Source organism: Pieris rapae, chromosome 16, assembly GCF_905147795.1.
Source record: "Pieris rapae chromosome 16, ilPieRapa1.1, whole genome shotgun sequence".
In the NCBI taxonomy this organism is placed as follows: domain Eukaryota; kingdom Metazoa; phylum Arthropoda; class Insecta; order Lepidoptera; family Pieridae; genus Pieris; species Pieris rapae.
In genome coordinates this window covers 8,348,099-8,362,589 of record NC_059524.1, presented here as the reverse complement: position 1 = coordinate 8,362,589, position 14,491 = coordinate 8,348,099, and the positions used below count along the sequence as shown (strand labels likewise).

Below are 14,491 nucleotides of genomic sequence, written 5' to 3'. Positions count from 1 at the left end.
AATTTTCTTCTAGTCCGACTAAGCATTTTGAAATAAAAACATATTTACGATAATTAAAATTATCAAAACAGAAATCTTAATCCAAAAGAAACCTTTAATTATCAATAGTCTTCGTTTCGTCCAAGCGAATTTGTCGAAGCGTTTTTAATCTCAAATATTAGAATTTATTGAATTATTATTTTATGTTTCATTATAAATATTATGGTTGATTCAATTGATGAATGAAATTTTATGAAATAATAGTTTTAAGACGATCTTAATTTATATGAATAGTACAAATGGAATTACGTTAGGAACCACGTGCTAGCTAAAAATGCCTAAATCCCCATACATTGGGGATGGGGATGAGGATTTATACAAATACATTCTTAAATTTAAATAATTATACTATATATTTTAGTGTAAAGTGGCAGGCTTCTCTAAATATAAAATTTATTAAAATTTTATATTTGCGTTTTAAAAATATAACAGTCACGGAATATAAATGAAAAGTCACTAACAGAATTCTATTTTCTAACAAAAACAAAGTTAAATCTAATTATTGCACTTAAATTAAGTTCCAATGCCGATTACACAAGGGCCATCCACTCTTTAAAAGTATAACTATCTCTTTCTTTCTATATTAGCGTACGTTATTCGCTTATACGCTATAAGCAGGGATAGCAACTGCTTTCGGTACCTTCCATACTGATCAGCTCTTGTCATTCAGACACTTCTCTCACTAAATCGTCGTACCTAACAGTTCTGTCACTACAGCCAACCTGATACCATTTTACCTGTTACTTTAGATTTGCCTTTGTCAGTCACCATTTTTGGACCTGATGCCGGTTCAGGTGCAGGAGCAGGTTTAGGTTTGGGAGGCTTAGGTTTAGGCTCTTTAGGTTTTTCTTGTTTCGGTTTATCCTCTTTGGGGACTTCCTTTGCTTCCTCTGCGTTTTCTTTATCCTTCTTGCTATCAGATCTAGATGCACTATGATCCTTTTCTAACGTAGCCGCTGAGAGGATTTGTTCTGGTTTTTCTGATTTCGAATGCAAACTTGGTGTGGGTGTGATGGGTTTTTGTAAATTAGAGTCTTCTTCTTTGGTTATGTATAAGCTTTTGGATGGTGATTCGGGTTCATTTTCTATTTGGATAACGTGTTCTTTCTTTTCGACTCTTGCTTCAGAGCCTGGTGATCCTGTGCTAGGTTTTGCTTCCTCTGCTGGCTGTGTTGCTTCTTTTTGATTGGATCCACCTGGGCTTGAGGGACCACCTGGAATTATCAATTTTACGAATTAAATAACTATAATGTTTATGTATTAGCAAGTTTGTTTATCATGTCTAGATTAGGTCTGTAAAGTGTCAGTGTATTTTATAAACCAATTATAACTATTTATTCAAGTGTGAAATTAATAACAAATTGTAGGATATGTCTGGAAGAAGCGTATTCCATAAATTAGAAATAAGAATGCAGAAAAGAAGAAGCATCGGGAAGGACGAAAGAAGAAATTTAAAATTTTGTTAATATTACCAATTCCTTTCTCTTCGATGTGTGCTTGAACTTTAATTTCGTTTTGTTTCAGGTTCACATCACCTGTTGGTACTGGTATTGGTATTTTGGGTCTAAATGGTGGAGCTGAAAGTCAGATTATTGCGATGAATTTAAAATTTAATGCAGTATGTTGGTAGTACTATGGCAGTGCATATTATATGTATTACTTAAAATATATATGGTATGTACGATTTAGATTGTAAACTTACATTTTGATTTGATTTAGAAATTAAAAATTACACTGTTTTCTGAACTACGTGTATTCAAATAGATGCAGCATTTTTTCGAATAATAAGTAGTATTTAGTATTACATTTTTTATGTACTTCTATCTATATGAGTTGTATGTTTTTGAATTAGATCTCTAATTTGACTGAAAATATTGTCAGTTAAGTCGGTTACTGTACGATAGTTTAACGTGACAATGTTATATCAATAAATATATGAAATGATTGTATACTTTAGTCTTTGAGTGAAAGAGAGATAGATACGGCGCAAGGGTACAATGAGCGCAATGGTACAATGATCGTAACGGGACAATGAGTCATATTTTCAAGTCGGCGTTCTTCGATTAATAGACGTTGTCACGTCAAAAACTTATTTTCATAAGTTACTTACTCTTAATCTTAACTTTTCCAGATGCCGTTTCGTCTTCAATGCTGAAATCTTTTTCTGAAATGCCGCTCTTCTCTCGTTCGCTGAAGTCTGATTTGATCTTGCTTCTCATGAACTTGGCGTATGCGACTCGTGTTGTTGGCGTTACATCCGATAGTTTAGGGTTAAACTCTGAACATTGAGAAATTATGATATATTTATTACCTACATTAGTAGGGATGGAGTTTTATATGCGCAGATTCAGTTCTATACACGGTGCATTATAAAAACATCTTAACATAATTAAAAAAAAACGATGATAGAAATCATAGAATCTTAAGAACAAAGAAACAATAACATTTACCAAAATCGAATAAACCGACGATAAATGTGAAGTAATAGACCTTTTGAGCGTTAAACTTTACTAGTAACATTAATTCTAGGCTATAGCAATTATCACTATTTCAATTTGTGAATTATTATATTTAGAAACGAGATCTTACCTAACAATTTTTGTGGATCAATGGTTCTATCTTTAACATTATCAAGAATATGCGCGCGTAGTGACTGTCTGCTGCGTTTAGTTTCGGCTTCAGAGGTACTTCCAATTGGATCTCTTCGTATAGTGTTCGTTCTGACCGCCGCATTCCAATCTTTCTTTTTACTAAAATTTATAAAACAAATGATTAATTTATAAATAAAAACTACTTGAGTTTTTATTTCCTCGTTATTGGTTGATTGTTTAATTTATAAGAGTTGAGCCTCCGACCATTTCTTATTTATGTATGACATATAGGTATATTGGTGTAATACGCTCATCCAGTCTGTGAAAGTTAAGTTCAATCTCCCAGAAAAACGTATCCAGAAATATTAAGGATGGTAGTTAATAAAGAAAGTACATTAGGACCCACACTAGGATTTCCTATTTATTTCTTTTGACATAGCAGTCTTCCTTTTGACATATTATCGGTCTTCACATTAACTAGTGTCGAATAATTTTTTTTTTCAACATAGGACAGGTTGATAAAATATTGTTTATTATTGTTAGGAATGGTCCACTTTCTGGTTTTATACCATTGAATACTGTTACTTACTTTTCAGGACTTCCCTTTCTGACAATGGCCTTAGCAATTTGACTGAACACATCCTTAGGTTTGCTCTCTTTGGATATAACATCCTTGATGATACCTTCAACTATACCAATTTGGAAGTCTTTGAGAATTCGCCTCTCCATAACTTTACCTTTCTTGCCGGAAACTAAAATAAACAATGTAAAGTGAATTCAGATATGTAATTTAAAGAAAAATGAATTATAGACAGGTACCAAAAATTTTAACACTACTAATATACAACTGTTCAGAAGTTATCTGAAGAGTTTGTAAATTTTTCTTGGTAAGGTTATGGTTGAACCAACTAAGTTATCTTAGAAGTGATTAATTTACGAACTTAAAGTTGTTAATGTTATGTGATATCATTATCTCACTCACTTGTGGTTTCATTCATATTAATTCTTGGTGTCTTCATGCCATTATTTGCTAATATATCAATCAATTCAAACCGCAATGTCGATATATCCTGTCGTATCTCCATCACATCGTCTTCAGTAACACCGACTTCATCTCGCGCCCGTTGTTCAGCCGTAACATACCGACGGACCAACACACGCATCACAGACTCGTGTTGGAGCCGTGCTTTTTCACGAGATTTGTTCTAAGTAAGTAAGTATTATTTAATTATACGTTTTAGACAAAAGGGAGTCATACTTAGCGGCATAAACATTTGAAAGCTTTGTTACTGATAAAATATACTTTATATTATAATTATTTATAATATAAAGTATAAACTATAGCCACTGGGTCAACACTGCTCTATAATATATAAATCCAATAGAACACAAGTTTGTGTCAAATATCAATACGTAGTCTACGAGAATTGATTGCCGTATATACGTAAATATCATTTAAAAAGCATGTTCTATGGTCCATTCGAATAATCTGCCCGTTATTAATTATAAATCATTTACGGATTATGGATTGCTAAATAAAAATATACTCATTGTACTTACAATAACCGAGCCCCTCTCCCGTTCATTACATATTCTATTAATCCACCCAGAGACGTGCTTCGGCGTGGGAATGATGTTAAACGGTGGAGGCACCGTGTCTCCATCTTCAAAGTACGACATCCAAAGGTTACTGCGAGCGAATTTCCATTCAATATCTGATCTTTCCTACAAATAGTAATATTTGGTTAGGACCTGCATCTACATCTTGCGTACCTGGATCACGTGTTGCACCATGCGCTGCCACCTCCTTCAAATAATTACATTGAGCAAAACGACGTGTTGGTAGAAGAGAAAATCATGGCTAACGTTAGGGAATAGAGTGGATTGAGGCAGGGTTGCTGTATCTAGCACTGGGCAAGAGACGCTTTAATGGAGACCTGCAGTTATGGAAAGGAACCGAATGAAGAAGAAGGATCTATATCTAACGGATAGACAAGTCAATTAACTAAATTATAACTCAACTGGGCTTTAAATAATCAATGTAATTGTTTTCCGTTTTATAGTCTAACGATAGATCTACACAACGGTAAATTGCATCAATACTGAATGTGTATGAGAAAACTAACCTTGAAACGTGTGTATTATTAGAATCAAGAACGTCACTTTTATGACACTTCGATTATAGGCAAATATAATTTTATATGATGTGCTATATTGATAATAAAATTTAATATCCAAATAATCATGGTTATTGATAAACATGGACACATGAGACTCATCTATCTATAAATCATTTCTGTATTTAAATTATTTACAATATAACCACCGATCACATACCTATTCTTTGAATATAATACGATTTATTTTTAGAACACGCAAACGCGCGGTTGGCTCATCTAATATTAAGTGATGGCCCATAGACATTCACTCTGCAGGAAAGCTATCAAGTGCGTTGCTGGCCTTTTAAGTAGTTATAGTTTCAATAGATGTAAGTCAGATTAGACAGCTGAAGTTAATGTGCTGACATGCTTTGGATTTCACGATGGCGTCTTTTATTTGTCTTACAAGGAATTATTATCATCAAAAACATATTATCTTGTAAAAAACCAAGATCCATGTACTACCAAAACTGTCAATTCATTCGGTTCCAACTTAATGAACATTTTCATAAATTTAAGTTATTTAATAAAGTTTAATAAAGCTAACCTTAAACATCTAAACCATATCAATGTTAGAATTTTTTATGTTTTAAATAAATACATGGACTTGACAATAGCATGGCATGGCTAACCGCAAATTACTTTAGTCCTCGATTTATACACTCTAAATGAAATCTTAATTTGAAGCTTCTATGACTGCTAGAAGTTCCTTGATTTGAAGATCGACATGTTGAAGAGTTTTGATGATCATTCAGTAAGTTAGTTAAGAAACTTGATTAGTAATAGTTCTTAAAAATAATCAAGAAAGAAGAAAGAATTGATTCAATGTCATGAATTGAATCAAACGTCATAGTAAAATATTCCGTGTTTGTAGAATCTCTGATTGCTATCTGAAAATCATAGGGGGTCAAAAAGGGGGATAGGGGGGAACTGATGGCCATGCCTTGCCACGCTTTTTCGCGGCGGGCGCAGGCTTGTACCCGATTAAAAACATTTTATTAAATAATTACGGTAGATACTTACGGAAATAATTTGATAAGAGTTCGACATCATAGCGATGAGCATGTTCAGTAGTACAATGATGTTGATGACGGAGTAGGAACCGAATGTGAGGAGCGCCCAGAAGCGAGTGAAGCTTTTTATGCCAGTCAACTCGAAGCAGGTCAAATCCACGAGACCAAAGGACGCCCAGAAGAGGGATTGGGATGTTTCGAATAAACTGTAAAAAAATATTTTTAGTAACTTTAGTAGCGATTTGAATGTTCAACACTGACAAAATTATCAATCCTTATCTTACGGGAGTCTCAAGATAAATTTGAATTGAAATACAATAACAAATTGTTTTAGTGACAGTATCACCATTAAAAAACGATGATGGTCAACCTTCGAACGACGATGGTCCTATAGAGAAGTAAATTTGTTCAAAAATTACTAATATACACGCCATTATGACTGGCTATATCATATATGTCAAGATACTAAAATTGTACCTTCATATATTGTACCTATATTATAATATATTCCAGTAAAAAATGGCTATTATTATATTATTTCAACTAACATTCAAAAACATACACTACCCATAAATATATAAGATACACAATACTGTGAATATATAAAGATGCCGATGGCCAAACACAGCATTCAGTAGGCGCAAAGTTTGTTTCTAAATTTAACTAGGATGTTACTGGCAATTTATTTCAATAAATCAAGTAACGTGAATATATCTCACTTAGCATAACGTCTCCAAATGGTACAGGCCCTTTCCTGATTATCGAAGTCGGGAAGATCTCCATTCGGCAAATGATAGCATTTGTTTTTTTCCAACTCCGCGTAGTACCACATCAGCTGGTTCAGACCTGCATATTCATAACTAATTTATAGTATCGTGCTTTGAATATAAAATATGAATTTAATATAGGTGATGACTGACATCGAATTTTAGCTCGATGTGCATATTCGCATAAACATTTGTTCCTACTCAGCCCGCTGTTAAATCAGCTACTAGTTTTGTCTAGGAATATCTCTGTATGATTAAATACTTTTCCAGCATACAAAATTTCGTACACAAGCAAGACCAAAACTATCAACTATCACTAATATCTTGATTTTATTACGAAATAATTGTATCCACGAAAAATAAACGATATAGCTGGAGCGCGCGTATAACATGAACATTTCCCAATAATAAAATCATTTACTATGTATTGCTACGATTCAAATACAAAGTTATCTAGTGCTTTATAGTTACAAGCAAGTAATAAATTATATGATAAAATGAAGTCGTATTTGTACGCAATATGAATTTATGCTCCATTGTGGCTCTATAAATTGTATTCTGTGACAATATTGAGATAAATATACCTTTTACCTGAAACTATGACCTTTCACTGTAAAACTAAACATTTGATAGATAGTTTTAAACTGTAGCGTGATTGAAAGATAGAGGCAAACAAAACTTGTTATATTATATAACTAGCCGTCCGTCCCGGCTTCGCATGGGTGGACATTTTTGTAAACATTCTTTGTAGATATTGATATGTTCTTTAATACTGTGTAATATTTTTTGTTATATCATCAATTATTGCAGCGCGTGCGATAAAGGATATATTTATTTAAAGACATTTTTCAGTGGGTAACATTATTGTAGTTTTAGTTGGGATCCTTAATTTTTCTTGCAAATAAAATAGCCTATATAATGATAGCTAATGTAGCTTTCAAATGGTAAAAGATTTTTTACAACGGTCCAGTACCTTATGAACCATTTCGTTACAAACATACATTCATACAAATCTTTCCCCTTTATAATATTAGGTATAAATTTAAGTTGTATAAAAATTGTACTGCTGGTAAACTGTACATTTTTAGGTCTAGGCCACATCTTACTCCATCTGTTTCATGGTTTTTGTTGATGATTATCTGACAATGCTGTATAAGTGTGTTAAATTGTCAAAAGTATAAACGCTCTATTTTATCAAGGGTTCTTACTTTTCGTAATTAATAATCTTACCACATCCAAAAGCGAACAGCACCAACATGTAAACGAAGAAGAACTTCATAATATCCAATATCATTCTGCCGAGGGAAACCTGGAGGGGACCAAGATGAGGGTTGATAGAGAAGATGTGGACCAGTTTCAGGAAGGAGAATATCATGCCGGCTGCAAAAGCACCTTCGGAGAGGAGCATCGGGTCGAAAGAGTCCCAACGCTCCCTAGGGTACCATGGATCCTTGCCACTTTTGTAGTCGCGCTGTTGAAAGGTCATAATTTTGATATACACATAGTAAAAAATACTGATGTTTATAAGTTTAGTATAAATCAAGTTATATGAGTAGATGTTACTTTTTTTTTCAGGAATATTTTATGACTAAAATTCTACCAGAAGCCATAAAAGCTGCTCTAGGATTCTACAGATTATATTTGAAGAAAATCTGATCGACAATGCAGTTTGCAGTAAAAGAAAAGTTTCTTCTACTTTTAACTATTGTTTTTTTATACATCATGTTACCTATATGTTGCGTGTACTTGTTTTTTAATAAAATAAATTTGTTTGCAGCCAATTCAATGATTTTATTGAAGTAAAACTTCTTTAGGCGCATGAGGGTTATTTTTTTACGGATCAAACGCAATATTAATATTAGCGTCACGAAGATCTGCAGCGTTTTTGTCGAAGTAAAGGGAGAGAGCGATATAGACCGATTGAGAGAGAGTGAGAAAGTTGTTCGCCCTTTCATGAAGCCAATAGCCATGAAGCGAGAGTTGGGAGAAAGTTATAGTGCGAAAGATTGAGAGAGAGAGTTAGGGAGATCGAAAAAAATACACGTTATTGGTTGATGTGTCCGTTTGGTAGTTACATATTAGAACTTTAGATGACAATTCTGTCGCATGTCTCGTGCAGTAAGCGCAGATTTTTAAAATTCATTTTTATTATCACACAGCACATATACAATGTTTAAATAGTGTGACTATGTGCAAAAATACAAAAACATGGAGTGATCATATACATGATAATCTATTGGGGCTTTTACCTTAGAAATAATTACAAAGTTTCACTTCTGACATGTATACTCTTTATGCACGCAGTTTTTATATATTATTCTTTATAATAAAAATAAAAAAAGAAAGCATGGGCAAAACCCATATTTTTAAACAGAAAAGCAAATTCAGTTCGTTATCTGATCTAAGTCACCTTTTAGCATCTCTTAACTTTTTCTAAATATTTACGCTATTACAACATTATTAAATGTATAGTACTCATTTCTACTACTATACTAACTGCTATAATACTTACTTGTACAATGTACCACGAAGAGAAACGCAGACAGATCCAGGCGATGTAAAACATGTTCGTGATGAAGTCTACCATATTCCAAAGGTCGCTTATGTACTCCAATATACCGCCATTCCAAAGTGAACGAATCTCACCCCATATTAAACCTTTAAAAAAAATAAAGAACATGTACACTGGATGCAGCTTTCTCTATAGACAGTAAAAACTTTTTTTAAATACTGTACTGTGCAGTTAATTATCTGTAAATATAATTAAGTAATATAATTCTTATGGAGATCTATGACTCTCATCCCTGAGGTTGTAAGTTCGATTCCCGGCTCCATACCAACGGACTATGTGCACATTTTATTATTATAATTTGTTTTGTTATCTTGGAAGTGTTGTGAATATGTGTGTAATGGTGAATGTGGTAAATCACAGAACAGATTTTTATTTTATTTTTTACTTATGTAACTTTAATGACATTGTGGTTTATGACATTTTCCTTTGAATAATTGTAATGTAGAGGGAGGGTAAAACTTGCTGAGTTTCTTGCCCGTTCTTCACAGAACAAGGCCTCCTGGTAGTTTTGCGAACGGATGGCGTAGTCTTGCTCTTTAGCGGATTTTGTAAACATTTTTGACATTCATAAGCATGCCCTAAGACGCATCTAGACTGATTGATTTGATTTGTTTTGACATTCGCTCGAACGTCGAACAAAAAGTCGATGGTGTGTGTGGTACAGAAGGCTGATAATCTGCTTGACAAATGATCATGAAACATTCAGAAATCTGAGGCCCAAGAACTGAGGTTGTAGCGCCACTGATTTATTTCATTTCAATTATTTTATTTTATTTATTTACACTTCGTTGCTAGATAGAAACACAAATAACACAATACATATAAATTACAAGTGAAGCAACGGGCGGCCTTATCGCTAACAAGCGATCTCTTCCAGGCAACTCTAAATTAGTCTATTATATATAAAAAATCGATTACGATTATATGTCTATCAAATTATTGTAATACAATTTACTTGCTATGTAGACGATGACGCAGAACTCTATTAGACCAGGTAACGATCCTCTTTCATGAGCCTTCCAATATTCCACTAACTCTTGCAGCCACGATATTCCTGAATATTCCAAAACGAGAAACTCCGCTCTTTGAGATGCCAACGATAATAGAGCTGAAAAAAAAATTGGCTTTGGATATTCCTGATTATATTCCTATATATAAATCACGTGTCACGTTGTTTGTCCGCGATGGACTCCTAAACTACCGAACCGATATCAATCAAATTTGCACACCGTGTGCAGTTTGATTTAAATTAAAAGATAGGACATTACATCATATTTTATATCCGCAATATTATTTTATTGCAAATAATAGTTTATTATTTGATACAATTCTAACAGATGGCGCTGTGTTCAAAGTACCAACGTTTATGCTTTATGCTAGAACTTTCGAGAGACTGGTAAATAAATATTAATAATTATTTAAAAAAATACGTTCGTAAGAGCTATCAAATTTGTACTCACATAAAAATAGCATATATGATGAACTGTGACAGATGAATTTGACGAATGGCTTCTTCATAAATTGACCGTATTCCGATTCGGGGGACATCATGTATATTGAACAGTATATTGGGAACATAGCACCGAGTTTTGCCACCTGTAAATTATTATTAATAGTTCGTGATCCATTTGTGATTCCAGCCGTTTCAAGACGGTGTTTCACATGCAAGACACTTCTTGCCACGCACTATTCCTTGGAACCGACTAAGAGTTTAAAGAGCTTAAAGCACTAGTCAACTTTCTAGTCTTGCGAGTGTCCATGGGTAGCGGTATACACTTCATGGTTTACACTTTACAGGTGTCCAATCAACGAAATGCGTTTTGTCATTTGTTTTATATTACCATCATCAGATTGGAACAAATTTTACGACGTAAATAATATGAGTTTAATTTACCTGAACACATTGTCCGACGATGTTTTTTCTTTTAAAACCTGGAAGACCTTCATACCAAATGGCGCCGAGTAGCTGTTGTACGTTAGGATGTGCCACAAACTATGAATAATATAATATACAATGATATATTATGTCATCGGCAAATCATAAAATCTGTATTAAAGGGATTGGTTTCAGATAGTTGTATAAGTAATAATTTTCTTTATGGGTAAGTATGATCAGCCTTTTGTGATTTACTTGTTATCAAGATATGTGACAGTTTATCTTCTATTTTAAAATGTAAATTCTTTTCTACAATCTAAGTATTTTTTTAAAAAAAATGTAATATTTTGATTACAAACATTGTTGAAAATATTGACATATTTACAACAACCCTCCAACTGACCATAACTTTGTGTATCATGCCTAAACCTCATGTTTAAGTTCCATATAATATAATATAATATAATATAATATAATATAATATAATATAATATAATATAATATAATATAATATAATATAATATAATATAATATAATATAATATAATATAATATAATATAATATAATATAATATAATATAATATAATATAATATAATATAATATAATATAATATAATATATACATTTTTAGTTATTTTTTTTTTGTTTTATATTTTGTGGTTGCCTTTTTTAATTTTTAAACTAGCTTGCTTATGATCTAACACAATTGATGTATGTATGTATGTATTAGCGTGTGTAAAAATTTGTGATGTCATATTTTCTTATATAATTTTAAGCATACACGTTGTTTTAGAACTTATAAATAAATAAAAGTAGCTACAGAATTAAGTTATACCAGGAGATATTAATAAAATAATATTTTTAAATAGCCCATAACACATACCATTTTCTGTTTATATTTAATAGCCAGTTTGAGTCTGCCCAAAGTTTGTCTCTCGCCAGGCTCCCAGGAGTCCAACTCCCAAGGATTATAGTTTAGCATAATTTCTAATTCCTCTGAGGTACGCGTATGGTCTAGCAATGAGGTGGCAAATTCTTGTACTTGTTGTCTTAAGGCCTATAAAATATTATATATTCACGGTAACCAAACATGATAGGAGAAGAATAAATAAATATAGTCTATATATTGGCTGTTCGACAACTAATATTAATGTTTCTTTTGCCAGTATTCTGGTCAAGTGGTCTTTTAACATAGGCCCCCCTACTTTTGATACTTTTGTAACTATAGCATGCTCTCTTCAGCAGATCAACTACCTATCTCTTAACTTAACGCTCCGTTTTTCTTTTGACTATTATATTAATTGCATCCTCATTATAAAGATATATTTAACTTCTTTGAAAAAATATTAAAATTCAACATAAATTTTTACTTCAATTTATTAAATTAGGGAGCCCTCTGGCGTTAATAGTGTCCATGGGCGCCGGTATCATTTAACATCAGGTGAATCGCCTGCCCATTTGTCCCATGTTCTACAAAAAAGAAATTCCATCCCGTTGTAAAATCACTCTCTTTAAAATCTGTTTATCCTTTGAAATCATATCATCACACCCTTGACGACTTGATAGATTTTCCTTACCTTATATTCTACACGAAATTCAGTCTCCATATGACTAAGATTGTTCAGCTCCCAGGATAGTTCAAAGGCAGTGAGGACGGGATCAGCAGAAGATAAAGCTATAAGAGATGGAGAACTGAGGGCGCGGTAGGAGTTAATGCGGGCCTGCGAGTGACGGAGCGAATCCTCATTCGATGACTTCACACATTCGTCGCAACCACACCTGATGGAATATAATTTTAAAATAAGTTACTATTAACTTACAATATCTTAGGCTGTACAAGGGTCTTCCAACATTCTAAAGGAGTGTATGTTTATTATTTATCCAGATCTTAGAAGCAAAGATTCCCAGGCTTTGGAAATTAACCCAAAACTACTTATCGTAGATATCATTTAAACTAATTATGTGTTGCTTGAATTAAAAACGATGAATATGTATTGATCCTTCACTATCATTTCAATGGTTGACTCTAATTGAAAACACAATGCAATACAAACTCCTCGACACAAAAAAACTTAAACTCAACCTAAGTTGGCTTTTTCTCATTTCTAAAAAAGTTACTCAATTTCAGCACATTAGTTTGATCGAGAGTTGTTCCTAGCGAATGAAGTATTATAGTTATGAAGTATTGTATATTTTTATTTCTATGTACGCATTTAACATTTGCTCGAACAGTGAAGGAAAACATCGTGAGGAAGCCGAAATTTCTTAGACCCAAAAAGTCGACGACGTGTGTCAGGCACTGGAGGCTGATCACCTACTTGCCTATTAGATTCAAAAAATGATCATGAAACAGATTCAGAAATCTGAGGCCAAGACCAAAAGGGGTTGTAGCGCCACTGTTTTTTTTGTATACTTTATGAGTTATTTAAATAAAAATAATTTAGCGTTTTCTTCATTTTTGTGCCACTAAACACCGTCTACGTATAGTCCGTCTTGTCTCACGCCTAGCCTACATTTGTTTTAGTCAATAGAGTGGGTGAAATTACGAATATTGCTAGCCTAAGGCGCACTCTTAAAGAAATCTTATTAAGAGTTGACAATTTAAAAGAGTGACTAGGAGTTTTTCAAGGGATGAGGATAACTATTCCGTTATCCTCATCCCTTGAACTCATTTGAGAACTAGCTTTAATAATTTTCTACTTTCGTACATAAGTGTGCATTTACGTATATGAATAAGAATTTTGATTTTTACTCTTAAAGTTGACCGTGATTAGTTAACCTTATTACGTTACCTTTAGTTTAAGTTAAAGTTTAAGTTTTTTTAAGGTAACATTATAACGTTACCTTTAGAAAAATAATACGTTTTACTAGGGGAAAGCAATACTACCAAACAGTAGGTTCTGGCTATTTCTAGAAGGAATAATTGGAGTTCTGTACCTACTTGACGTCGTGAGGCACTGGCAGCGTGGCGCCTCTATCCAAGAGCAGTTTCAGGATTTCATAGTGGTTCCGATGGGCAGCTAGGATCAAAGGAGTGATGTCTGTTGTGAAGGTAGCTGATGATGGGTCTACTGACTCCCAGCTCTGAAAAAACATTGACGAATCAGATATTTATTTTGTTGTTGATTGGTCAAGACAGCGCTTTTCACTAAATTAACTACACAATTTTAATGTATTAATTTAGATATTGAATAACTGCGTGTAATGAGTCGAACATCACCTCGCATATTGTATTAATATTTTGTCTCTTCAATACGATGTTCCAGACATATTTTACGCTTGCAAATTGTTATTATTTACATACATATATTCTGTTGAAGAATTATCTCGTTTATTATATAATTCTTTATTTAATCTGCTTCAGTCTTATTTCACTCTTTTAACATATATTTCTAAAGATTATGATAGAGACAGAGATGTTTATGCGTTCTACAATGTATGAAGAAGGCAATTTCTAATACACTATTTAAGCAT

General features: G+C 33.0%; 1 protein-coding gene across 3 annotated transcripts in view; it reads right to left on the bottom strand.

The window, feature by feature from the left end:
- Window positions 1–463: 463 nt before the first annotated feature.
- LOC110993116 (transient receptor potential protein) overlaps window positions 464–14,491 on the bottom strand; it is a 31,718-nt gene continuing 17,690 nt past the window's right edge. For 2 of the 3 annotated variants that reach the window (XM_045631747.1, XM_045631746.1), the window contains exons 5-21: window positions 13,959–14,101; window positions 12,595–12,796; window positions 11,901–12,074; window positions 11,036–11,134; window positions 10,602–10,737; window positions 10,097–10,249; window positions 9,082–9,227; window positions 7,800–8,040; window positions 6,522–6,648; window positions 5,813–6,008; window positions 4,191–4,355; window positions 3,613–3,835; window positions 3,220–3,382; window positions 2,629–2,789; window positions 2,150–2,317; window positions 1,512–1,616; window positions 464–1,253 (exon numbers count right to left, since the gene is read on the bottom strand). In XM_045631747.1, coding sequence (XP_045487703.1) covers window positions 751–1,253; window positions 1,512–1,616; window positions 2,150–2,317; window positions 2,629–2,789; window positions 3,220–3,382; window positions 3,613–3,835; window positions 4,191–4,355; window positions 5,813–6,008; window positions 6,522–6,648; window positions 7,800–8,040; window positions 9,082–9,227; window positions 10,097–10,249; window positions 10,602–10,737; window positions 11,036–11,134; window positions 11,901–12,074; window positions 12,595–12,796; window positions 13,959–14,101 — 3,105 coding nt within the window. In that variant the 3' untranslated portion in view covers window positions 464–750. The remainder of the gene's footprint in view (window positions 1,254–1,511; window positions 1,617–2,149; window positions 2,318–2,628; window positions 2,790–3,219; window positions 3,383–3,612; window positions 3,836–4,190; window positions 4,356–5,812; window positions 6,009–6,521; window positions 6,649–7,799; window positions 8,041–9,081; window positions 9,228–10,096; window positions 10,250–10,601; window positions 10,738–11,035; window positions 11,135–11,900; window positions 12,075–12,594; window positions 12,797–13,958; window positions 14,102–14,491) is intronic. The other variant, XM_045631748.1, reaches the window with a different exon arrangement.